At 34.3% G+C, this 27,265-nt stretch overlaps 1 protein-coding gene across 4 annotated transcripts in view; it reads right to left on the reverse strand.

Moving 5' to 3' along the window:
* Positions 1–5,185: 5,185 nt before the first annotated feature.
* PCDH17 (protocadherin 17) overlaps positions 5,186–27,265 on the reverse strand; it is an 88,246-nt gene continuing 66,166 nt past the window's right edge. For 2 of the 4 annotated variants that reach the window (XM_040540848.1, XM_040540838.1), the window contains exons 5-6: positions 13,803–13,877; positions 5,186–6,546 (exon numbers count right to left, since the gene is read on the reverse strand). In XM_040540848.1, the coding sequence (XP_040396782.1) occupies positions 5,864–6,546; positions 13,803–13,877 (758 nt within the window). In that variant the 3' untranslated portion in view covers positions 5,186–5,863. Of the gene's footprint in view, positions 6,547–13,802; positions 13,895–27,265 lie in introns of all 4 variants that reach the window. The other 2 variants (XM_040540868.1, XM_040540859.1) reach the window with 2 other exon arrangements.

Genomic DNA, 27,265 nt, shown 5'->3' on the forward strand with positions numbered 1-27,265 from the left:
ATGTCAGGACACTATTTTCATTTTAAAGAATAGCAAAGGGCCTACAATTTGAACAGTATATATTTAGGGGAAAAGGTACATATACAATAATAATTAAAAAGGAATCAGTCTCCAAATCACAGAAAAACATTTCTCCAAAACTTGAACTAATGGCTTTTGTGAGCCAGGCATTATTGGGAACCATCAGTAATAAATAAACCAAGATACTGTGCTCTCTTCCCTGAATCATAACATATGCATTATGGAATATACATCTCAGAAAATTTTAAAGTGGCTCATTAATTCCCTGATCCATTTCTGCATGCACTACTGATACTAAGGTGACCTTTCACAAATAAAGTTATACATAAAGCAGAGAGCCATCCCTTGTATCTACTGGAGAAATACAATTTTTAGGGAAACATTACCAACTGAAAAAATAAGCTTTCAGTTGCTTTTATGTCTTAGACTCAATAAGGGATTAAGACAAGGCATTTATCCCATGAGTGAAAACCCTGAAGCAGTTATGTGTGGTTGGCTTAAGGGAGATCTAAGAATCTCTATTTGACAATCTGGCCACTTTCCAAATGAGAAATCAATGACTCTGCATTCTGGGTAAAGAAAAGCCAGGATGGTTTATGACTTGTTCTACATATACTGCGGATCCAGCCAAGCTCTGAATTACACACAGTTGAAGACAGCAAGACAGCAACATCCCATGTCCAATGAGGCCTTCAGCAGCATAAGGTACATTCTGGCAGGACTCTGCACAGACAGTGGCTTGCCAGATTTTGAAATTCAGCCTGTAGAAAGACAAATATATGTAGCAGGAAAAAGAGAAGGAAACAATAGGGGTTTTATGTACCTAGAATAGCCAGCTAATTAGATGCAGGCTTGTTTTGTTTCTGGCAAAGAGGCTTGCAGAAAACATGCAGTGGGTAAAAGTTAATTCTGCCTGCAGGACTAACCTATATCTTCATAATACCTGTAGTATTCTGAACAATCTAAAAATCCTATTTAGCTGTCAAAAGCAATGCCTATTTACTTAGTTAATAGTAAATAAATAAATAAACCAGTATAGAGGTTTTACATTATTTGCTATGTTATTGTTACATCACACAGAAGCAAGGAGAAAGGGCCACATACTCAGAGGAATTCATGATGCTCAAACAGAAGTTATCTTTTTTTTTTTTTTTTTGCTTTTCTCTTTGCCTTTTTCTTTCCCTCTCTCTCTCTCTCTCTCTTTTTTTTTTTTTTTTTTAAAAAAAAAAGGTTAATTAAGGTATTAAATTATAACAATCTCAGTCAGCAGGACATAGGACGCAGTCATATTTTCTCAGCTTTTGTCATGTTTACAGCAACATGAATGAAATTATTTACTCTGGCTTTTAAGAAAGACACACACACAAATAAAAAAAAAAAAGCCTTACATTCTTTAGATTATTTTCCCCACTTGTATACTCAGGCAGTGTTTTGATCTTTCATGTTGGGCTGACAGCCTTTGAGAACTTTTACCCTCATTTATAATACTTTTGGTGAACTCACACCAGTGTACTGAACCAAACTATCCTTTATTCAGCTCCATATATCTGTGAGCAAATAACAGCCTGTAGGGATTCAGCACATCAGCTGCTTAAAAGATAAACCTACCCAGCTTGATGAAAACTGTTCACCACCTTCCTGTTGAGAGAAAACAGTTACACATTTCTAATAAATGAAGCAGGAACTGTCATTTTTTTGGCAAACTGATAACTAGCTGTAACAGCCGCAATGCCACAAGTTGCTTTTCCAAAGTAATTACCATCAGGCTCCCTGTGGTATGCAGTGTTTAACACATTTCTTCTGTGTTAATGAATGCAAAAGCAGGCAACACCACTATTAGTAATTGCTTTTTATTCATAGTCCTCGTTTTCCAGATAGGTCACATTAAACACAGCCATTGAACAATAGCGTTTGAGATAATTCATACAATGTATGCTGCTTTTGTTTGTTTGTTTGTGTGGGATTTTTTGTTTGTTTGTTTGTTTCTTGTGTGTTTGTGTATCATTCACCAGTCATTGGTGCAACTTTGAGCCATATGGGGAGACATGGACTGATAAATGTGAATGTCAACCTGTAGCACAACTGGGCCAGAGAAGTCAAAACCTTAATCAGGTTTCATTCAATTACACCTCAAATCAACAAATCTTGATAGCCAAAACTCCCATTTGAATTAATGCAATACTAATCATTGCCTCATGTCAAAAGAAAGTAATTAAACAATAATGAGTGGGAGTATAATACACTAGGCTTCCGACTTCTTCTTGACCTTAGCAATTTCCCTTCCATTAGGCAACAAACAGCTTAAAAGTTTGTTTGGGTGATGTACATTGCCCCATTGTGAGCAATATTTAACTTCTGGGAGTAGCTTGGACTGCGAAGCCTATCTCCTCAGATGGCAAATCATAGTTTAGAAGAATCTCTTTCCTGATGTTCCTGCTAGGAAAAAAGAGGGGAAAAAATAAGGTCTGATTTTGAGTCCTGATTTGATTGGCCAATCTTTTAAGGAACTCTCAGTTGCTGGCTTTCCTTAATTAAAAAAAAAAAAAAAAAAAAAAAGATACAAAATGTCTTATGCTCTATTCACAGTGTACAGTACAATTTTATTAGTTACTTTACTTGCTTTCTCTAAGCTCAGCCATTCTCTCTATAGTCATGTGACAGACATTTTATTTCAGTTTTATAAGACATGTACATAAGAATGAGAGAAATAACTCAAACTCCATCTTCCATTGCTGTCTCTTTCTCCAGTGGTGATAGATAGCAGAGATACCAAAGAGAAAAAAAACATACATTTTAATTCTTTTGTGTGTGGTATTTCCTTCACACATAATCACGTTAATTTCAACTGAACCAGCAGAACTCACAATGTATAAGCTTCACTGTTTTTTTTGGTACATTATGAATCCTAAATTATGAAACGGACTTTTTAACCTGGGATATGCTAACTGGAAGCAATATGCCAAAGATCTACAACACAAGGCAGTTGTCAGCCAAATTAAATAAAAGCAAGATTTCCTAAACTCTTCCGTAAAGCTGTGAGTCATGAATTCTGAATTACCTCAGAGTGGTAAATAAATAATCACTACTAAATACAGATAATGTGTTAAACAGCTAAAGCTAGTAAATCACTTGACAGAGAGCCTTAAGGTAAATTTTTCTCACATTGGCACAGCCCTTTCTCAGAATATTGTGGGTTTATGTCTTCAGACATATACAATGAATTGTACAATTGGTTACTCAGTGTTAAAATCATTTATAAAATACACAAATCTCTATCACTTGACTGCATTTACATACTGGCTTAGATTTTGCTGAATAATGGATCTCACTGGCAGAGCTACAGACTTGGTGCACAGACACTGAAGTGATGAGCACCACAGAAATACGTATAAAAGACTGATCAAACGATAAGAAATCCTCTCCACTATGGAATTTCAAGCTATCAAGCTATCAAGCAAAATCAATCTTGGGTCTCCTGGCCAAAAAGAAAAAAATATATATAACACAGACAACACCACATTTTAGTTACATAAATTGTCCAAAACATGGAGAGTAGTTTGATAAAACATGTACAAGATCCTTTGTTTACATGTAATTGTAGACTTCTTCTAACAGCAGGAGCTAAGAGCAAACTTTCAGAATGTGTGTTTCCAACAACCAAAGACAATTCATTGTAGGACTGACTAGTTAAAATCACCCTTTAACAGCAAAGCCAACATGAAAATGTGTGCTGTTCATCCTTGAATTGATGAAAAGTATGGCTTTGTGAGATTCGAGATTGCCAACCTAAATAACCTCTTTAATTTATGTTTGTATAGTAGAGTTTAAATTTAATATGACCCAGACACTGTATTTAAAAAATGTGCCATAGCGATATGTCCAAGAATATCTGAGGCATATAAGGGACAGATCCTGAGCTAAACATTTTTTCTTTTTCTTTTTCTTTTTCTTGTTCTGTTTGTTATTTTATTTTGAACTTGGGCTTTTTTTTTCAACTTCCATCTGAAGGTAATTTTGAATTTTTCAAATGCAATAAAATTACCCTTCGAAAAAATACTTGAAAAGTTGAAACTCTTTCCAAGTTATTCTGCAAATATTTTTCATAACAAATGAAAACAAAACTAAAAACATCCCCCCCAGAATAAACCATGTATAACTAGAACTGCAGTAATCAATTGCACACTCTAAAAAATCAGAGAAAATACTGTTCATGACTTAACATGTTTTGGCACTGACATGTTTTGCAGCTCTCTCAAATTATTAGCAAAACTCTGAAAAGGGTGTCATCTCTTAAGAAGTCAATCAAATATCCTACATTAAACAGACTGTCTGCATGTGTTTGGGAAAGCAAAACGAAACAAAACAAAAAAACAAGGAGGTTACAGGTGTGGGTTTGAGTGTAATTTTTGTTATTAAACATGGGTTTGCAATAGAAGCTTCTACAAGGACTTGCACATAACCATGACTGATGGATATATTTGTAGGCCATTCAGTTAGCTCCATCAGCTCACTCAAACACATTTTGAACAGATTATGTACTGCAGTACTTCGTAGACCATACATTAAACAAGAGACTTTGCTCTGAGGCACTGCTTCCCACAATCCATGGGGAAAAGGAAGCAGGAAAAAACAAAACTCATAGAGTTCGACAGCTACCGAGGCAACACTTGCCATTTACAATATAAGCCCAAATATTTTTGCAACACAACTATATATTAATTTAATAAAATACACAATATAGCTCTTATACACTCAACAATTTGGCTCATATGCACTGAATCTGCAAAAAATCAATAAAAATATGTCATTTGATGTAAACACACTGAATCTTCTTACATTTGCACATTTAAATGATCATGTGATTTGTGTGGATGTCTAAGACATTTTCACTTTCCTGAGCTATTTTAGTGTCCACAAATGAATATAAAAATGTTAATAATGTTAATTTCTTTTGCGTATTACCCTGAAAGGTAACTATTTTCTTTTTCAAAATTTATTCCGCCCCCCCCCCTTTTTTTTTTAAACTTATCACTAACTATTTATAGTTTGTTGGACACTAAAATGCTAAATAGATATTAAAATCTTTTTTTTTCTTTTTTATCAAGTGAATTATCTTATGTGTGTGCAGGACAAGATGGACTATATCATTTTACATTTAACCTTAATGTGATATGAAGTGTTTTACTAATGATCAGGATATGTTTTGTTGAGTAATGATTTAGAATGGTGGGTTTTTGTTTGTTTGTTTTCTTGTTCCTTTTTTTTTTTTTTTCTCTCATATTTGTGGCAGATAACTTTGTACATAAATGTTTACCACAAATGAATGTTAATGTTTGGTGTCACTTGGACTACTACAAGAACTCTTTTTAGGACTTTCAGTAGAAGCCTGCGGTGACTGCTGGAAATTCACCACAGGTCAGAAATATTCAACCCTGTTTTTCTTGGGGTTTATACGTAAACAGTAAAGTCAGCATCAGCTATTGAGGACAGTCTCAAAGTATCCGATGTATTTCCATTCCACCTTTCTCACACCTTCCTATCAGATTGTCAAAATGGCACCATCTTTCCTTCATTCATATAGTTCTTAGTGTACTTGACTCTGTCCTAATGAAAGTTTGGTCAAAATGAAACCAGTGTTATCTGTCAAAAAGAAAGATCAGTGAAAAAAACATACTTGTGGGCACTTCAGATGTTCACTAAAAGCCTTAAAGCAGCATTGGTCTTCCTTCATTCTTGTAAATCTGTTACAACCAGGGGATTTTATGATTTCTTTTTTTTTGTTTGTTTTGTTTTTAATCAGCAGAAGAGGAACGTAACTGCCAGCCTGTCCTTATTTTCCCCCTCACTTTCTGACGGCCACAGGGTCGCTTCCCCGACAGTCCTGCAAGAGCTTGTCTATTTCTCTGACAACTTCCTCGGCATCCACCGACTCCCTGCCTAGATCCCGGGCTGAACGGTCTAACTGCTCCAGAACAGAGTCCATCTCACTCGAGTCTCGGCTCACTCGGGAATGCACATCTGCAAACGCCCTAGCCATCTGATCTGATGCAATGAAGGGAGTGTCTTTTGACTGTTTACTAGGCGATAGATACTGACTGTCAGTTGACAAGTATTGGCTGTTTGGTTCAGCCAAGGCTCCTGATTTCACTTCACAACCATCCAGAGGTCCTTTTGTTGAGGTGCAAGGCTCAATGCATGTCTTGGTTGGGCTGCTCGATGCTGAGGGAACCTCCTGAAGCAGAGGACTCAGGGCACGTTTGGCTTTTAAGTAAGGTTTAACATTGGCAATGAGAATAGTGTGCTCTCTCTTGTCTTTCCCAAATGTACAAAAAGTCTTTTTCCCAGTGGGATTCACAGTTTCGTAAGTCTCAGTCTCAACATTAGCTTCAACTGTGGGTACAAAGAGATTTGTGCGATAATCTGCGTTCTCAGCCTGGCTGGCTGCAGGGAACTGTGGCATCCAACACCTGTCAGAATGACCAAGCACTCTGCATTCATCTGTGCAGTTAACACATTCTTCTTGCTCTGCAAAACAAAAAAGAAAGAGAAAAACTCTAGTTATAAGTGGTTTTCTTTAAATTAAAGGAGAGTCTATGATTGACTCGCGATGGATTTACTTGACATCTGGTTTATTAATTATGGAGAAAAAGAAAAGCTATAAGTAAAATATTTCAGAAGGATTGCATAGACTGACTAGTTGAGACAATAGGTTTATTTAATGCTATTCTCTAGGTATTAAAGCATTCACACAGCCCAATGGAAGCAAAAAGAGGTCATTAGAGAATCATTCTCGGTGGAACTGAGCTTCATCTGTAAATTAATCTGCTATAGAAATCTGTTAGGCTTTGTTCTGTAAAACTCATCCTAGAAAATAGTGAACAGTACTTAAGGAACTCAAAAGGCATTATCAGGATTAATTTTTCAAATCAAATAACTGAGCAATGACTGCCTTTCTGGAAATACAAACACTTCATAAAAATCAGCAAGCTGGCTTTTCATTTTTGTCACCTCCATTTCTTTTGTAATTGTTATGTTGTATGACAGTCATGAAATAAAAAGGTTTTGTTAAAGAGCCTACTTTTCCTGCTGAGAACAGAGAACTAAAATTTTCCATCAGTATGCATTAAATATAAGCTTGCCAAAAAGTGCATATTGGAATTTTATTAGGCATGAGTATGGATCATGTAATCAGCTTTCCCATTTTTTGTTTTGATGCAATAACTGAAAATGTATTTCCTCAATACATACAGTTTGGAAGAATGACAAACCATGACATGCTATTTGAACTGATAATGTTATCAGGATTTCTGTTGTCTTATTTCTTTCAAAAAATATATAGTTAAATAATATATATATATTGTTCACTACAGTCTTAGAACATAAATTTTAATAGTTCCTGTCCTACAGTTCAAAGACATAAAGAAAAAATTCTATTTTAAAAAACTTAGTTTGTCTGTTATTTTGCACTAAGAGAATATGTTTGGGTCATCCTTCATCATTCTGAAATTCTTTACATGACTCTATCCTAATTTCAGGAAGCAAGAGAATTCCAGAAATGCCCTTTAAATGATTTTTATTCTTATTTTTTTCAGGAATGCAGAACTGTGATGCAAGTTACCTTCGCTTCCTTTAATTTCGCAGTACTCTTCAGTCAATACTGACAAAATTAATCCTTTTACCATCTCTACGTTTTGATCAGAATTTTGACTCTGATTTTTAACTATTAAGTATTTTCAGCCACAGAATGGACAAATGGGTTTCAAATTTGATTTGAGGAATTCAGTATGTACAAAATGCCTGGAGTTTCGGCTGGACAACAAAACAAAACAAAACAAATCAAAACAAAACAAAAACAAAACCCTGTAATTATGTATTTATATGTAAGGATGAATCACACGCACACACAAATGTACAACAGGTCTTAAAAAAAACTGAGCAAACGTGTTGACCTGAAAATAGGGTAAATTTTAAATTAAAAAATAAATTCCTTGTAATCTTATGATGTCTGTAAATAACCACCAGATTCATGGACAGCTGCACTGCAAAAACCTAACACAGAAGAAACACTTCTTCTGTGAGTCCAATAGACATGAATATAATGTGACTTAAATTTAACCAAAATTGTGTTATGTCACAATGATCAGTTAAATCAGAATGAGATAATTTACTCAGATTTTTTAGTTATTAATGATGAAGTCCTATGAAAGAGTATTATTCTGTATATATGCTCCCTTCCTTGAAAAGTTTAAAATCAAATAAATAAATAAATAAATAAATAAATAAATAAAGCAAGTGAGAATGATGAGGAGGACACAGAGTGATTTTTGAAGAGAATGTTAAGACACAGGCTTAAAAAATAAAAATTTTAGGGGACCTCCAAGGAAAAGTAAACCATATTCTGGTTCTAGTGTAGAATACAAATTAGAGTAATCATAATGAAAAGCAAGAGTAAAATACATCCCCAACTTTGAGACTATAGCACACTGACAGAACTGGGAAAAATTCTGATTTTACTTCACTTGAATGAAATGGAATGGACATATATGCCCACCCATAGGCACAACATATGTGGGAAAACTGTTTAATGAAAAATATAGTCATACATTTAATACATAAAAACAACATATACCTTATTCCAACCATTAGTTCACCACCACTAAGGTTTTCTGTATCTAGTTTTCCAGAGCTTCTACAGCTTCAAAGCTCTGCTGTGTAAAGCAACCAAGTGAAACTTCTAATCCCTCCCTCTAAAGAAAGGGGGGGAGGGGGGGAGAATGGAGGGAGGGAGGGAAAGAGGGAGGGAGGGAAGGAGGGACGGAGGAAGGAAGGAGGAAGGAAGGAAGGAAGGAAGGAAGGAAGGAAGGAAGGAAGGAAGGAAGGAAGGAAGGAAGGGAGAAAGAAAAGGAAGGAAGGAAGAAGGAAAGAAGGAAGGAAGGTAATGAAGGAAATGAAGGAAGGAAGGAAGGAAGGAAAGAAGGAAGGAAGGGAAAGAAAGAAAAAGAAAGGAAGGGAAGGAAGGAAGGAAGGAAGGAAGGAAGGGAAGGAAAGAGACAGAAAGAGAGAGCGAAAGAGCGAAGAGAGAGAGAGAGAGGGAAAGAAAGAAAGGAAGGAAAGAAAGAAGGAAAGAAAAAGAAAAAGAAAGAAAGAAAGAAAGAAAGAAAGAAAGAAAGAAAGAAAGAAAGAAAGAAAGAGAAGAAGAAAGAAGAAGAAAGAAAGAGAAAGAAAGAAAGAAAGAAAGAGAAAGAAAGAAAGAAAGAGAGGAAAGAAAGAAATGGAAATAAAAAAATGTTCCAAGGCCAAGGCAAACCAAACCCTTTCTATAGCAATTTGGGAATTTTAGATTTTGCAAATGCTTTCTCTAAGTTGATTTTGCTATTTTTTCTTTTCCTCCTAATCCTACAGAGTGGATTTGTGGTAAACTTATCTTAAGATAAGTGTAACTTAGAACTTAGGCTTAAGAAGTGTAACTATCTAGTAATGAGAAATAATAGTTGCTGCATTCAGGATTTTCTCTAACATATATCTAAAATGACTTTCTTCTAATATGGTATGCATGACAATGCTGAATAAAAGTCTGCAGGCATTTTTGAAGGTTCCCTTAAGCAAGTAATTTATTTGCCAACAATTTTTATTTTTTATTTTTTTGCAAACTTAACTATCATTTATACCATTTTTTGCATATAATTCTGGTCTCTTTTTAGCAAAAGACAAAAATTAAAAAAAAAAAGAAGGAAAATAGCTCTCCCATATTTAATATGTTTAAAGGTCACAGTTTACTAGAAGAGCATCAGAAGATCTGAAGAAGGGAAGCTTTTTCAGTCTTTCAGGTACTAGCTTTGTGTCATAGTGTCTGAAAATTAACTTACATAACTTCCTATCTACATTTAATACATATTTACGTCTAAAATACACAGCTGGATAATTTATGTGATAGGATATTCTATTTTAAAACTTTCTCTTAATCTAAAAATTGACCGTACATTATTAACAAAATAATTCCCTGAACGGATTCATTTGTTGAAATGAATAAACTTAAGATGAAAGGTAAAGATCAGAGAATTTCTCAGCCAGTGGAAATATTTTAACTATGCTAGGTACTCAGTACTGTGCCAAAAACTATGCTTTGAGATTTTCAAAATTGATTAGGTTAATTTTGTCACCAAGTTGTGTTCTAAGATTTGAATTTGTTAGCTCATTTGCCTACACATACACTGGGTATGAGGATAACTTATACAGTATTTGCATTATTCATTCACACCAATAAAAATACAAAGTTTGCTGGCAAGCTCTTTAAGTAAAAGAGATATATACCATACAGCATATATATCATATATATTGGCTGTAACATCTTCCTTCCCCTTCCCATTTCCTGCATTTGCTAAAGCAGTTTTTATACTTGCATTCATACTCACAGTATTGACTAACTTTCCATTTCTGCTCCCCGGGCATCTTAGCAGTGAGTGAATTAAATATGAAGCCAAAAAAGAAGGCAGTTTTATGAAGAAACAAATCCTGAATGACCTTGAAGTGAAAACCACCTGCATTGCATGAATTTTGGTATTCTAGTTCTGAAAATCTGTCTTTTCACTTCACTCTTTTGTGTCACATCATGGGAAATGGATTTCAAGTATTGATTATCATGCATAATAAGTTGCTCATCTCACCATTAGCCTGTAATTTTGCCTGTTACAGCTAGCAGGCAGTGAAGAAAATCGAACAGGCCCTGTTGTACTAGCAGCAAAAACTATAAACATGAAGTGAACTATCACCAAGGACCAAATTAGTATTTATGAGAAAATAGAATCAATTTAAAGGTATATATATACATATATATATGTAAAATAGGTCAAACACTGTTCTATACAGCAAGATGTGCTGGTAGAGTGATGTGCACCATCGGTCTTTATCTCCATACTTGTTTCCCTCTTGTTGAAAATAAACCCTTAACAGTGCAAGTGTGTACAATAAACAGAAGCAGCCTAGAGGTTTTCCAGATTCTCTGGAGCTTTAAGGCTAAACAGTCAGAAGTGTTTTATGCACTTTAGGGAGAACACACACAAAAATAGAACTGCTAAATTGTCAGCCATACAAATAAAAAGAAAGAAGCTAACTGGAAACAACAGACATCTACATAGCAAAATTTACTGGACAGAAATTTAAGACAGTTTAGGAAGAAAGTTATGTTGAAAAAATATGAATTGCAGTGCAAGATATGTATTTTGTTGTAACCTTAGACATACCTTGCATATTTTATTCTAAACTACCAGAGAAGCTGGCATTTAACAGCTGTGTTCTGTAGCAAGTTTAAAGCAAAAGATGCTTTTATTGCACTACTTTTAATTTCCTACCCTTTCCTCACAAATATTATGATTACACTTAAAAGCAGGTACTTGATTTCATGATAAATACATTTCACTATAAAGTTAATTAATTAATCAATGCTTTCGATATCTGTCTCCCTTCAATAGCTAAAACTGCGATATCACAGCTTAATTCCTTAATTATACACAATTTTAATTATGGTAACAGAAAGGATTTTTTTTTTCTAATAAAAAAAAGGAAAAGAAAAGAAAAAGCAGTGACTCAGTGTAATCAGAATTCATAAATTCGTTGTTTTCCAGTTTAATTGGACCGCAATTATTTAAATTACACATACACACATGAAGCTACAAAGCGAATAGAAAGTAAACAATACATGTACAACCTCACCATTTAAATATTTCTAAGAAATATTTCATGTGCTATGTTTTTAACATGAAGAACACTGTAATTTATATGAAAGTACTCTATATAATGTAATAATAAATGTCCAAGTTTCTGTATAGTGAAAATCAGATTTTAAATATATGTATATGTGTATACATCCCATACATGTAAGCTTTGATATATATACACACATGCATATATATATATATATATATAATCATATTCCTCCTTAAAACGGTAAATGTTTTTATCAAATTGTGTTAGAAGTGAAGCAAAGTAGACAGAATTTGACAATTTATAAAATTTGACTTGTTAAATGGTTAAGTGCATTCTTTTCTAAGAACTTGTTATAAAATGTAAAAAAAATGTAGTTCTATATTAACATATGCTCATCAAAGGAGGATAAATAAAAATATGACCAAATAAATGCACAAATAATACTGAATATTTTCAAATGACAGTAGCCTTTGTTGTATTTGACTGTTCCAGGAAATGCTACTTAATCTTCTTGTCTTACCCATTTACTCTTTTTTTCTCTATCAACAGTTGACACCTAGTTTCTACTATGACATGAACACCTCCTCTTAATAGACTTTCATTTTTTTTCCCCTTCTATAAATATGAAAGCTAAAAAATAAGCAAGGATGGTTCACTGGAACGTCTCAAGGACTAACGGCTCCAAATGAAAAATACAGGAGAGGACTGGTCCCAAAAAGTGCATCTTCTTTTTGAAGCATGCAGTTTCACACTGATGATGCTATTCACCTTCACTCTTGCAATGTTCTATCCTTCATTACTTTACAGAATAAGCAGTAATTCAGGTATTTCTGGTCCTTGCTTCACATTACAAAGAAAAGGATTAACCTTTGAATGCACGCATGGAGTTCACACTGATTCCCTATGAGACAGACTTATTTTACCCTTAATTTTGTGAATTTGTGTTCATTACTAAAAACATTTCCATTTAGAATTCAATCAGTAATGAACCAAGGTATAAAATTATCTGTAGTGTATGTTCCTCTGGTCTGATGACAAGCATACTATGGGTGTGCATTGTGGGGGGGTGGGGGGTGGGGGTGGGGGGGAGAGGTAGTATATGCTTTACACTAATAAAGTACAATTTATATATTTTAATACCATGAAATAGATAAGGAAGGTCTGTATTTTCTGTAAACATGTGTAAACAAATGGACAATAAATTATATCTGATGTCCAGAGGAGAATATAAATAACTCTGGTTTCATAATTTCAGTAATTCCTGCAATATACCTGAAAACCTTTTGATTTGAGACAGACAACTGCCTTTACAAAAGAACTGAAAGGACTGTAAGTAGGTATTTATTACAGGATGGAAATAAATGGGCTTCTTTGACATGGCCTAAAGACTAGGGCTGTATGACACTTTTGATGAGAACAACCACCTATTTCTGTGGTTAGATTCCTGTTTAATTACAATTGATTTTGACATAAATGAGCAGAGGTAAACAAATACTTCTATGCACATGCTTACGGTTATTAAGCAGAACTGTCTCCAATCTGAGCATTTTTATTGGCTTGTCTGTTTAAAAGCTCCTTTCAGTTAGGCAAAGCAATTATGTAGCTCAGATTAGCAAAATGACTGGCAGTAAAATAAGAACGGGCTGCCACTTTGTAAACCCCTTGGATCATGCAGTCCTTTCCTGATATTATAACTAAAACATTTATGCCTGTAATCCTTATAATTTTCCTCTGTTTGTTGTTGTTGTTTGTGTTGTCATTGTGTTTTGTTTTGTTTTGTTTGCTTGCTTGCTTGCTTGTTTTATGAACAGAGGATAAATAAATTATATTTCTAATATTGGCATAGCATAAAACACTTTTAAAACAATAAAAAACAGGTGGGTTTATGGATTTAATTCTAGCTCACAGTTGTCCCAGACCATAAATATTAGAGAAATATTGCAGGATTACAATAAGCACTACGGAATATTTAACATTTTCTTTTATGGAAATGTGCTTTAAATTCATATTTACAATCTAATGACGATCATATATTTTTACTTAAAGACAGCATAACAGCAAGAAAATATTTCTGTTACCTGAAAATTTTCCATCCTCACAGCGGGCTGGTCCACAGATCCCAACAATGGGTCTTTGGCCTCTGCCTTGCTGTTCTGGAGGCAAATCAAACCTGTGAGTCACAGACAGGGATAGGCTCTGCTTCCAAAATTCCCAATAATGTCAAAACTTCCAAAGCAGAAAAACAGCTTTTATCTGTGTTCTGGGCATAGCTCATGGCCCTTGACACTTCTTGCTATCGTTCTCAAAAGTGACTGTACAAACACGGTCATTTATAGTTGACAGTGAAGTGAAAGTGTATTCCAGCCCCATGCACTGAGATGGCAAATGCAAGGGACACTTCTCCCCAACAAACTCCAACAGACCTAATGGGAGAGGAGTTGCCTTAGAAATTGACACATTTTCTATTGCACCTTGACAAAAGCACATAGAAGAAAGGAGAGGAGATGCTTCTGGGTGCTTCATTATCTGCTTTCCTATCAGTCTGGGGCAGCAGTGAAAAAAATAGTGCCCATCTGAGTAATAATTTCTTCCCATTACAGGAGAAAGAGGAGAGGCTGAGAAACCTTTGGAAACCCTTTTTTTTTTTTTTTTTTTTTTTTTTTTCCAAAGTTTGCCTGTAAGTCAGACTGGCACCTACTCTAATTTGCAGTAAAATTACCATATGACAGCCATGAAAAGATATTTTGGCCTCTTCCCCATCCCACCATAAAAAACTCTTCCCAGCCCAGCACTGCAGGCAGGAATGTACAAGGGCTAGCTATGCCAGCTCTGCACTTAGCTGAGAAGATACATGGAGATTTTAGTGACCTGACAAATTCACAGTTTTAAACAGTAAATCTTTGTTTTAGAGCCCAAAAGCTGTTTCCTGGAAAAGAAGGGAAACAAAATTGCAGTGATTAACATAAGAGAATAAGTTTGAGGATCTGTTAGGAATAATATTTTTAGTATAACACATTTTCTTATTCTTGATCAAGGCAGTTCCACAGATTTTATATTGGAATTTTTTCAGTGCTGACACATAAACTGGAATAACTCGTATCTGAAACCTAGCTGAATTTGTGCAATCCTTAGCAGAATTTGCATGACATTCAAAAATAAAAAAATAAATAAAATTTTGCTAACTTTATTGTGAGCTAGTCATAATTGCAATATCAATAATTTCCATATCTAATTTGTAATATTTAGTAAATGCTAAACACTGTATATTGTACTGCAGCAATGTTTAGGAATCCAATCATTAAACAGCCCCATTATGCTGTGTCCTATACAAATAATAATAGACTGTACAGTTAAAGACAAGTGATTATGACAAACAAAAGCAATGAATGGGAAGGAAAGACAACATTAATGAAAATATAATCATGCTGTTGACATTTCCTGAAAATACCAATATAAAAACTCCATAATTTAAAGAAGCTATCCTCATCTGTCACACCATCAAGCCACCAATGATTAGCTATATATTATACTACTGAACCTTCTCCACCAGTTACCAATTATCTCAATACACAGATCTTTAATTAGAAGGCACTAAGCTTTTTGCTTTGTAAGCTTGTCTCAAATTTGGATATGACAACTTGTTTACAGACATTGACTGATGAGGGTGCCACTGTGTAGAGAAACAGGCTTCTGAAGAAATCCATTTCTATATCGTCTGATAGCTCTATTTACATCCTGACTATAGGTAGGTTCTCTTGAATGGAAGTGTATCAGGTTCTGTGTAGGAGGAGGATTTTGTCCAATACAGAATCAACACATTAAAGCTTTTCAGATAATCTGTTTTCCTTTGCAAAATTTCACACACAAACAACAACAACAACAAAATTTAACAGCACCACAGATGTTGAACCATTCAAAATCTGGCTACTTTGGTGAAAAAGAATACAGCTTTCCCCACATTCCTGCCAGCATGCCTGGATTTACATTTAAAATCTCCTTTACAAGACATAATAAGACCATGTCTGTTTTATACTAATAGATAGAGAAACCCACTGGATATCATTCTCTGCTTCAAAAGGTTGATGTTGTATAAGGGTCATACACTTGGGCTTCATGGGAGGTGAAATGCATCTGACAGAACAGGAGGAAGAACTCTTTCCTTGATGTTTCTCCTTAAGGAAATCTCATTTGGACATACAGACACAGAAATGTCTTCCTAGGAAAAAGAACTGATTTACCAGTTTCATATGGAGTCTCCCTTATGGCATGATAAGTAGCATATTCATTATTGTTTGATTAGATGGTGCCCTAGACTATTGTTTAGCAGATTGCTGGTGTTGTGTTTTATTACCACCTTCAAAAGAGATCTCCAGAATGGGATTAACCTTATGCCAATTTATAAAGCACCCGCACTCTTTTAGGAATTTTAGTTTCATAATGCTATCTTACTTAGGTTTATGCCTGAATGGTGCTCTAATTAGATCAATCAAAAAGAATAATGAATGATGCCTTTTTGAAATCTGACTCTCTAAATATAACTAGTTTGGCAAAGAGGATTGTACACGTAAACAGATTAAATAACATATTTTCAGGTTCTCCGTGAACTGTAAATGAATCTCTGAAAGACACTGAAGATGATTTCAGAGTATTCGTGTCTTCATTTCCACAGATCCTTCATCAAAAACCCTAATCTATATCACGTTCTTATCTTTCCAGGATCAAGAAGACTATATATATAAACAACACTAATACAGAAAATCTCTCTTGCTAGTTACTTTTATTTGCAGTAACTGAGCTGCTCAATGGACTGTCATATTTTTATGTCACCTTTTCATTTGTTATAGCTTAATCTGTTGTGCTGATGTCAGAGGACTCTGATGTGACCAAACATACCGTTAAGAAAGAATTGATAATTTGGGGTCTATGTCCAAGGATGTTGTCATTATGTGTTCATTGTTTTCACTAATATGTTCACTTTTTTAAGCCTGTTAATTGCTAGAAGCTCTTTTTCTGGTCTCTAGAAATCCCTCATCTGAGTGATATTCCTATAAGAAATGCGTTTTAGTTCTGGAAATAGATTTAAAGGCTAGGTACAAAAAATGCCATCAAGTAAAATGCAGTCAGTCTTAGCTTTGCCCTCAGATTACTTGTCTGAATATCCTTCAAAGAAAATTCAACAGCGAGACATTAGATGAGTTAAATATTGTTCTGGCAAAACAAGTAGAAGCTGGAGCTGATACCTTTAAAACTGCTGAAGGATTCAGAATATGTCAGTCAGTGTCTATCTGCAGACTTCCTTTAAGGAAATCCTTACTCTGTAGAGATTATGATGATGCTACACCCCTAGAAATGGGGCAGACATGCTATAAAATGTTGCCAAACCCACTGTAGAGATGGAAACATGATCAACATTTATTTATTTATTTTATTTTATTTTATTTATTTTATTTTATTTTATTTTATTTTATTATTTTATTTTATTTATTAATTTACAGAAAACCCAGAGGCTGGTTTTGAAAAGCCATGAGGTAGATATCGAGGTCCATTTTTCTCCTCTTTCCATTATCTGTGATACTAAGATTTCAGGCCAAAATTATCTGTAGTAGTCTCTTGTCTTTTCTTTCCAAGACAACAAAAAGGCTAAGAGGTGGGGCACCCATTAAAGTAAAGTCATGGTGGAAAGCATATAAAAAACTGTAAATGAAGTAAATATTATAGTGATGGATTCCAGTAATTGGAAAGGTTTCTTTATAATGACCTTGCACAAATTCTGTAAGTAGTTAAGGTATGAAAAAATTGTCTTATGTGAAGAAAATAATCAACTTTTTTTCTTTTCTTTAGTTCATCTGTTACATCATACACATGGTGCATATCCTGCTTCTTAGGTATCTAAGAAGCAGTTTAGCAGAGCTCTAAACTTATTTGTAAGCTCTCAAGTGACTCTGCAGTTGCAGCTGAAGATGGATACAAGGCAGCTAATTTGCTACCACCAAGGGAAAATGTTATAACATAAAAACATTACCTCCCTTAGCTTCAAAACTGTTGAGTGCCTAGGGAGCTCGACTATTTGTAGAGTTGATACTATGCATATGCTTCCTCTGTAACTGTTACATGCGTACATCTGGCATCTGTCTCTGTGTTAAACAGTCATAATTGTCCCTAGTATTAGTATGTAGAAAACCTCTAACCTAGATGATTAATTTGAAAGAAATAAGTGAAAGGATATTTGTGTTTTGTAGAACTATTTTTGCATTACTGACAGTATATGCAAGGAGCTCTGCACTATGGCTATCAACAAAATATTTTAGCTCTGCCTTCTGAATATTTTACATAGAAATTGTGCTCTTTTCTTAGAATGACATTTGGCCCTTTGTACAGCCTCTTAATCATATAGGGTTGTTTCCTCTATAAATGTTTTAGCTGGTATTCCTTTTTCTATTTATTCTCTCTCTCTCTTTTTAAAAACTTTCTTGATTGTTGCTCCTCATTCTTTTATTCACACATCATGTCTTCAGAGCACCCAGTTATAGCCAGACCAATTCTGAAGATTTTTTTATTTTTTTTTTAGATGATATTAGGAAGACTCTAAATCCTAGTACATTATTCAGCTCACTGTTGCCAGTGAAGTCAAACTCAGGCAAAGCACTTGATTTCAGATTTCAATATATTTTGAAGAGATCAAAGAGCATAGCAAATCCTATTCTTTGGTCAGGCAGACCATGCAGAACAGTAATAATCTAAAAGATGGAGGTAGCTGTATAGGACGAACACGAAATTGAAGACTTTTTGAAGTTATTTTAGCCTTTGCGTCAATGTTCACCTCAGAAACCCCCAGCAAAGTGTTTTTTTTTTTTCTTCTAATTGGGAAAACACAGAAATTAATTCTTAAAAAAAAAAAAAAAAGTTTAAAAGAACTGGCAATTTGACATCTGACGTTATCCATGGTAACAAATAAAATATGCTCAAGATAAGTCTTTCACTAGAATTTATTTGTGTTAAGTACAACTATTGAGCATGATCTTTCCTTTTACATAGCTTTTAACTAATATGCCAGTCTAAGCCTGTTTGGGATTCAGGGAAAAGATATGCATTCCTACAGCTGCCATTTTTTGAAAGGTCTCATTTACTGGACAAAATCAAACATTTCTAACGTGCCATTTTACATGGTGGTCACTTCAAATTTTTATTGTGAATAGCATTGGTCTGCACCTTTTACACACCCAGAAATTTACCCATAGAGTGGGAGAATTTAACTATGCATTCACCAGAAGACTTGTTTGAACCTGCAGCTCTTACCACATACATTAAATCCTAGCGAATAGGAAGGCGAGACATGGTTTTGTCAGCCCTCCTCTTCAAGCTTTTACTAGAATGCAACAGGGAAGAAAACTAGATCTTACATCTAATTTACAAAACTCTAGGAGAGTTCCTGTCAATCAAAGGATTAAATAATAATAAAAAAAAAAGGATATTAGTTTCAACAGATGCCTAACAGCAGCTAAAAGAGAGATAATATGCTCTTTCAAGAAACAGAGAAAACCACATAATCTAATTTCCTGCAACTAAAATTAACTAGAATGTTTATGTTGTCTTTAGAGACAATGGAGAAGGATGGATTCAGAGAGTCATTCAGTATTTGGTGATACACTCCAGATCTAAAATACTTCCCAGACAGGCCTACCTATTTTCAATGAATGCACAGAGTTCATATCCTGAAGATACCTATTTCTGTATTAGAGTCATACACACTCATTGGTTTGGTTTTTCTAATTAGCTGGCTGAAGCTTTTCATCACTCAACAAACTGTTGAGAGTCTAATTTCCCCTAATTTAATGTAGGTGAGATTTAAGCATGTAACTCAGCATTCTGAGTCCCCTTTTCCAAAATGTGACATTGTTGGTAAGAAAATTGTCCCTTTGCAAAGTAATATCCTAGTGATTACATGCATTTATAACTTCTGGGATTCCCACTGAATATTTCATTCACTATATAGTCAGATCAAAATTTCTGGTACTTTTCCACTGAGATATTTCCTTTCAAAAGTAAAACAGATTAGTTTCTCCTCTTAATACTGTGCTACCATGCTTATGCCAAACTAAACTCTTTTTACACAAGTAAAATTTGCTTCAAAGTGTTCTATTTTGAATGCCTGAAAGAACACACTGGGATTTGCTGCTCTTCTCTGAGGGAAATTGTGGATGATCCAGTCTGTCCTTGAGGTTGCAGCACTGGTTCCAACTTGTCAGAGTCACAGCAGGGAGTGGCTTTGCTGATGTACAGGTGCTGCTAACTTTACAGAAGCAAAATGTTTTACATGGTATGAAGAACCCTTTATTTTATTTTATTTTATTTTATTTTATTTTATTTTATTTTATTTTATTTTATTTTATTTTATTTTATGTTTCCAGAAACTTAGCAAGAAAAATGCAGAGCAGCTGATCAACTGTACTTTGTGAGCAGAGCAAGTTAATATAATAGCTATGTCCAGAACATCATCCTATCTCCTGCTTGAATTAAGAGACAGAGGAAGATGAGAGCCAAGCTCCTCACTAATTCCTCTGAGCTGCCATACCTTGTTTTTGCTGCCCAGGTTCTGTTGGCTCCCAGATCTAGCTGAATCTTAAACACAGCAGAGTACTGGGTAATTTGCAAAAATGCTAAATTTCATTTTTTTCTTCTAGCTGTAGTTCAAACCTACAAATCTTCTGCAAATACTACAAAAGCATACTTTAAAATTTTACTTAACAAGGAAGTTAACAGGGATTTTTGTGAATCAGCCCATACTTTTGTGTCAGATTTTTTCATGCATTTCTGTCCATCCTGAGAATATAGAATTGCTATCCTTGGATCTTAGAGCCAGATTTTGGGTTGTCTGAAAAGTAAAGAGTAAAGTAAATCACAGTATGCCACTTCTCTCCTTTCTGAAGACAAAATAAAAAATATTGGTATAAATCAGCATATCTCAAATTCCCATCAACTGCTGATTCCACTCCTGAAAACAATTCTGAGCTCAAAAATCCTATTTTAAAGGTTCAGTAGGACTGAACTCTCCCATTCATTGAGTCTGTGTCTTTCAAACATCAGCCCAAATATTCATTCCTTCTTTAAACAAATTCTCAGTTTAAATTTGGAATGTGCTTTTTGATTTAATGATGGCATTTCTGAGAAAGTCGGGCTGGGATGATAAACAAGGATTTCCAAACTGTCAACAACTTTGTTCATAAAACATCAGTCACAGTCTTCTGAAAAGCTGACATGCTTATTTAGCAGTTTTGTTGTTTTTGTTGTATAAAGATGATGAAAACCAATGACGATAACCCTGTAGAGCATATCTGCATTATCAAATGCTCCTGTGTTATATGAACACAGCTACTTTTAGCCACTATTTTACACTATTTTACTGTTTTACATGATATTCAGATAAATTCAATTGCAGCTGGGTGTTACAAACTGCCTCCAACGTTTTGCAGCCACAGTTCATTGCACCTGAATAACTGCAAGGAGTATTTTAAAGCCATATTGGACAGATTAGCTAGGCTGACATTTACAACATATCTTGGGATAGATATTGTCAGTTTTAGAGTGGTTTTTTTTTTTTTTTTTTTTTTTTTTTTTTGTAGAAAAAAGCTAGGGGCATATTAAGGAGAAAAAAATAATTGCGTGAAAAGTATATAAAACCAGCACAGTCTATAATGAGTTAATTACTCAGCATAGAAAGAAGACATTTTGCAAGTCTCTAATTTTCAAGTAAAAATAAGACAAGAAATTATAAAATAAACCTGAATGTTTATGTAAAATTTCTAAGTTTCATAGAATTTATCAGTAGAATTAGAATATTCATTAGAAATTAGTTTTCATTCAAACTCTTTCTTTGAAACAAACATATCTAAAGTAACATTTAATTTTGCTTACTGTGAGAATCTGTTTTATAAAACAATCAGCAAAAATTATCTTTGAATATAATTGCCTATTTAATTTCAAAGAGGAAAATGTGGAATAAAAATACAGAATAAAGCATTTCACACATAGAGAGAGGTTTATATTCCCCATCCCTTTTTATTTTCTACCTTTGGATAGGAAAATGAAGCATTTTCTGTATAATTCCAGTGTCACAGTTAACCTGCTCCAACTATGACGACAACATGCATCTTTGATGATATGGATGAATGCATCTAAAATTCAACTCTTCCTTCTAACAAGACCGTAATCCTGTACAGAAGGTCAATGAAAATCTGCCTATTAAGTCCAACTGGTTGTAAGTACTAAGCAGCATTTTCTTAGTAGGACTTTTTTCTCTCTGCTTTGCTAGCTGATTTCTACAGGGACATACATCTATTTACCACACTAAATCCTGTTGTTCATCTAACACATACTCTATGTTCATTTCCTAGAGGTAGACAAACAGAGCTGGCATTATTGTTAGCATTCTCTGAAGACACGGTCAATGCAGATTTAGCTAATCCCCTCCTACTTGTTATTCAGCAATCAGTGTCTGCCAATAAGATTTGGGAATCCCAAAAGACAGTGCTTAAAGGGAAGGGTTAAAATCAGCTTGTTTAAAGACATTCTCTGTTCCTGAGATCATTCGTCATATTCATGGAATCTGATCCATGGAGAGAGCTAAGGTTGTCAATTAAATTAAATTAAACTAGATGGACAACCATCTGAGTGAATGAGATCACTGTCATGATCTGAAGTAACTTTATTAATAGCGAGAAGCTATGTTGGTACAGACAGTTCTTTTAATCTGTTCTTGAGGCCCACATATTCCTTGCAAAAGGCTCCATTTGGGAGGTATCACCTCTAGAGCTCAGCTCCCTGTGAAGCGATCATATTAAAAGAAACCTGCTGGGGTACTTGATTTAACATTAAAGTGAATTTATCAGCTACTCCCAACTTTTTGAGAGACTAATTGAATTATCAAAGGCTGCAATGGGGAATGTAAAGCCTTCTGAGAACAGATCTGTAATATAGATAAAATCCTTAACTCATGCCATGTGATTATCTCAAAATGTAGTAATAGGCCAGGGCTAAAACACACCTGAATTTAAGATTTCTTTTGCCTGTCTTAAATGTCTCTCTACCCACCAACATTATGGGAAATTCATCAAGTGTTTTGAACAGGAAAAAGGCAAAATTATTTTAAAACATCTTATTTATTCTCTTTTCTCAACATCTTCAGGTATGCTGTGTGCCCATTTGGGTAAGTTGTATCAGATTTGCTGTTCAACTCTTTACATTACGTACTTTCATCTTTCACTATTTATTGATATTCAGCAGGAATACACAAATTTCATCATCTTCAGTGAGATGACACATAATTAAAATCAAACTTGAACTCATCATCTTCCTGAATTAGTGCACATAATGCTGATATGTTTACACAGAAAAACTGCTATTAGTGAAAACATGAAGTTCATCTGTGAAAATTCATGTTTGCCCCATATTTTAAAAGAGATTTATCTAGTATTTTTATTATTATTATTACTGTTTCTCTTTGATGTGCATATAGTTTTGGAATTGTAAAACAGATCCTCGCAAAAGAGACTGATACAATGGGTGCAGGTGAGTCTGGCAAAATTACAAAGTGAAAGAGATTTTTTTGTATTCCACTGACTATTTGTCAGAAAAATCATCTTCATATGCATAAATAAACATAGATGTTCACAACGATATGTTTGAATATACATTACAGAAACAAAGCTGGCACTGTACACATATATGAAAAGTACTTAATTATGCTATTAATGTAGTGTAATTATAAAAATAATTTTTAAAAAGCCACATTAAAATTGAAAGTGTGAGAGTAAAGCTCACAAGACTTTCATTGACAGAACAAAAGATACAAGGCTGGCTGTGACCCTGTAAGCCTCCTATGCTGCAATCAAGTGTAGTGACAACAATCTGGATGTGTTCACTGTGTGAAGAGGTGAAAAAAGTTGATTGTGAGAAGTGTGAAGACAATTCTATATCCATAATGTGTACATCCCACAAGGATGCATTCATCTCCGATGCACAAGGACACCTGTTAACATGCTTTCTCTTAACAAGCAGTTTTACAGATACTTCAGTAAAACAGGTAAAGGATCAAAAATAGAGGATAATTTAACAAGATGCTTTAAAGCAATAGAACGGACATACTGTAATCTTACTATATTGTAGAAAGGTGTCATGTCCCATGGACACCATCAGTTATAATTGTGAGTAGCTAATAGTTGTACCAAGAACCATCTGCTTATCTTTCATTTACAGAGCAAAATCTGTAGCATTCTCAAAACATTCTGGTGGTGTTTGCATTTTTGCTTTCTTTTATGGAGAGTGGCATGCAGAATCTGAGGCTCAGTGAAGTAAACCTGCAAGCAGATCAGGAGAAGCTAAGGAGCTACTAGTTTTCTCTAATTTATTCTTCTAAATACAAGTAGTCTGATTAAAGAGTGTGAGAATGGAAAGAAAAAGACAACTCCTCCCTGATTTAAATGCATATATATATTCTTTCAGTATTTTAATCAAATGTCTTGTCAGCCTCTCAAGAACCTGAGAAGTCAGCTGGTTTGTCCCTGATTTTTAGAGCATCATTTCACTTACAGTTCCATCCTCTGACTTTCCATTTGTCACCAAAGGTAATTTAAGCTTCTGCAAAACTTTGAATAGCTTTGCTCATTCACTGGCCTTCTAGCATGTTCCTTCTGCTGATATTCCTGGTCATAACAGTTTTGCCCTCCATGAGTCTTTCCACAGTTTGTGAATCATTTAGATTGGAAAAGACCTTCAAGATCTTCAAGTTAACTGTTGACCTGACTTGTTGAGTCTCATTGCTAAACCATGTCCCATAGTGCCACAAACTGGGGATCTTTCACATATTCAGAAAGATTGAGTATCTTGAGGTGTTTTTAAGCAAAATTTTTAAAGAAACAATGTATTAAAGAAACGATGTATTCAGGGGTGATTATACTGTCTGCAAAAAATAAAATATGATGGTATTTTATAAAAGCCTACATGTGAGATAAAAATAGATTTTTTTTTTTTTTCCTAAGAACCAAGCTGTTCTCATTTTACAGTAAGGTAATTCTATTAAATTTCCAAGAACACACAAATGCTAGGTATTCACAGAATTTCACTTTACCACCTGAATGATAACATGGTAACAAAAACACATAGTTCTGTGAGCAATAGAACTAATTAATACTTACTTTCTGCATTTATTATTTGTATTAGTGTTATTGACTAACATGTCTTGGAAGGCACAGTCTGCTTGAAGCTTTCTTGGTAACTGAGGCGTTGAAAATGGCTTTCTTCAGTCAAGAGTCTCCAGTGTCTAATATTCTGTGACACTGTTTTTTCGCTTATGTTGGGCAATTATATAGTTTATTACAGCTGTCTATAAATGCAAAAATTGTGGAAACTTATTTCTAAGTCCTGTGTCCTTGGATAGACACTGTATCAAAAGTTACTCGTAATCAGGGAAACAGTCAGACACATTTTGCAATTTCATGGAGTTATTGGAGTTACTATGGTGATATTTCTTTAATAAATAAATAAACAAATAAATAAATGAAAACTTGAAAATACATCTTAAAATGATTTTCAACAACAAGCTATAATTGTAGTTGAAAGGCTGATCTCCTGCCTACATAACACTTATTTTTGTTTGAATATGTGCAAAGCACAAAGAGATCATGGACACTACCATATATTACATAGTGGCTAAGTTTTTCAAATATCACTCTCTGGGCTAATCAATGTAAAATCTCTTAAAATGATTCCTTGTTGAGAAGCTAATAAGCCTGAGAAAACCAATATACTAATGTGTCCAAATTGTTTCTGATGCTGAACTAACTCAGACACTTCCACTCTACATGTAGTACTATTTTGTGCTGCTCATACAGACAGGTATATGTATTTTTACCTGACTAAGGAATGTAAGTGGGACATAGCCCCAGATTCAGATACTTAGGTGCCTCTAAGGAAGGAGGTTCATATGTCAGATAGGTGTCTAAGTTCCCATTATAGTAAATGGAGATCTACTTAAAAGAGAACACAATGCTCACCGTAATCTAGATACCTACATTTGAGTTGAATCCCATTGCTAATTAGCTGTATGAATAAATCCCACTCTGAATGTCTAAATATAGATGTAGGTTACCATCTTTAAATAGAAATCTATGACAATGTTTGGTTCTCTACCCTAAATACAAAATTATATGTATTCTATAACTCTAGTGGAAATGTATTTTGCACAGAATTTTGGCAGAGATTCTGAGCACAGCTACAGAGCTGACATCTAATTGGATTCATTTTATTTCTGTGTTAGGAAAGGCCTATTTTGATTAATCAGTCTTACTATAAAAATGTGCTATTTCATTCACAGCGGTTTTCAAGAAAGCTGTTTTGAAATTTCTTGGAAGACATGCTCCAGCTTGTCATGCCCAGCTGTGTTACATCACATGATTAATGAAACCCATATCTTCCTACACCAGTCAAGAAAGAACTAATTTAACTTGTTCATATTCCTACCTCTTCCATAAGGGAAAAGGAACTCATGTACAGATTTCCTAGTGATACTTGCAAAAAAAATGAGCATGTTATCTTTCATACTCTCGTACTTTAAGCGAAGGTTGAGAAATGTGAAGTTTTAAGAGATTATAGGACAAAATTAGTCATAAGAGGCCAACATACTTCTATTAGATCATATCAGATCAATATATAAAAATAGGTTGGGGAACGGGAAGGTAAAAATTTCAGGCAATACTTCTAAACTGTTTCTCTAAATAAGAATTGCAAGTTTAGACTTATCATTCTGCAGCATGCACTGTTTTATAAATATTCAGTCTATAATAATTTAGATGTCATTTATTTGGATACAATTTTAATAGACATTCAAGATCATTTCAAACACAGAAGGGAAATTTATTAATATAAGCTTTCAGATCAGAATTTCACTATGGAGAAAAATGTCAAGGTAAAACAAACTTTAAACCTAGCAAGCTTAAGCATACCATACTCTACATGAGTAGGAGAAAAACAAAACAAAACAAAAAAACTCTTTTATAATGCAATATTTGTGAATAGGTCTTTCTGAAAAATTCAAAAGCACGAACAAAAAAATGTAAGTACCCACATGAAACACAGAGTAAGAGGAAAGACCCTGTGTATATATGTATTGCTTAAGGGTAAAATCCTATTAAAAACAAACGAAAACCTGCTAATTATCAAAAATTCCCAGTTCACCTCTTAAAACAGTTTCTATTCCTCTATAAGTTTTACTTGTTCTAAATTGTTGTATTTAAGCTCAGCTATAGTTTGATTGTTTTGCTTTTTTTTTTTTAATGTTATCAACCAAAACTGAAAGAAGGTGTATGTAACAGAAAAGTTTTATCTCCAGTAAGCCTTAAACCAGAATTCATTTTAAAAGATGTCCAAAAACCAGGACTCTAGCTAAGCATTAACATAAGTTTTCCACACATCCCTGCAACTGACCCAACAGGAGATGAGCAGGAATGAAAATAGTAGTACTTTTTATCCTATGCATGCCTGTAAAAGG

The sequence above is a fragment of the Cygnus olor genome, chromosome 1, assembly GCF_009769625.2.
Source record: "Cygnus olor isolate bCygOlo1 chromosome 1, bCygOlo1.pri.v2, whole genome shotgun sequence".
Taxonomy (NCBI): domain Eukaryota; kingdom Metazoa; phylum Chordata; class Aves; order Anseriformes; family Anatidae; genus Cygnus; species Cygnus olor.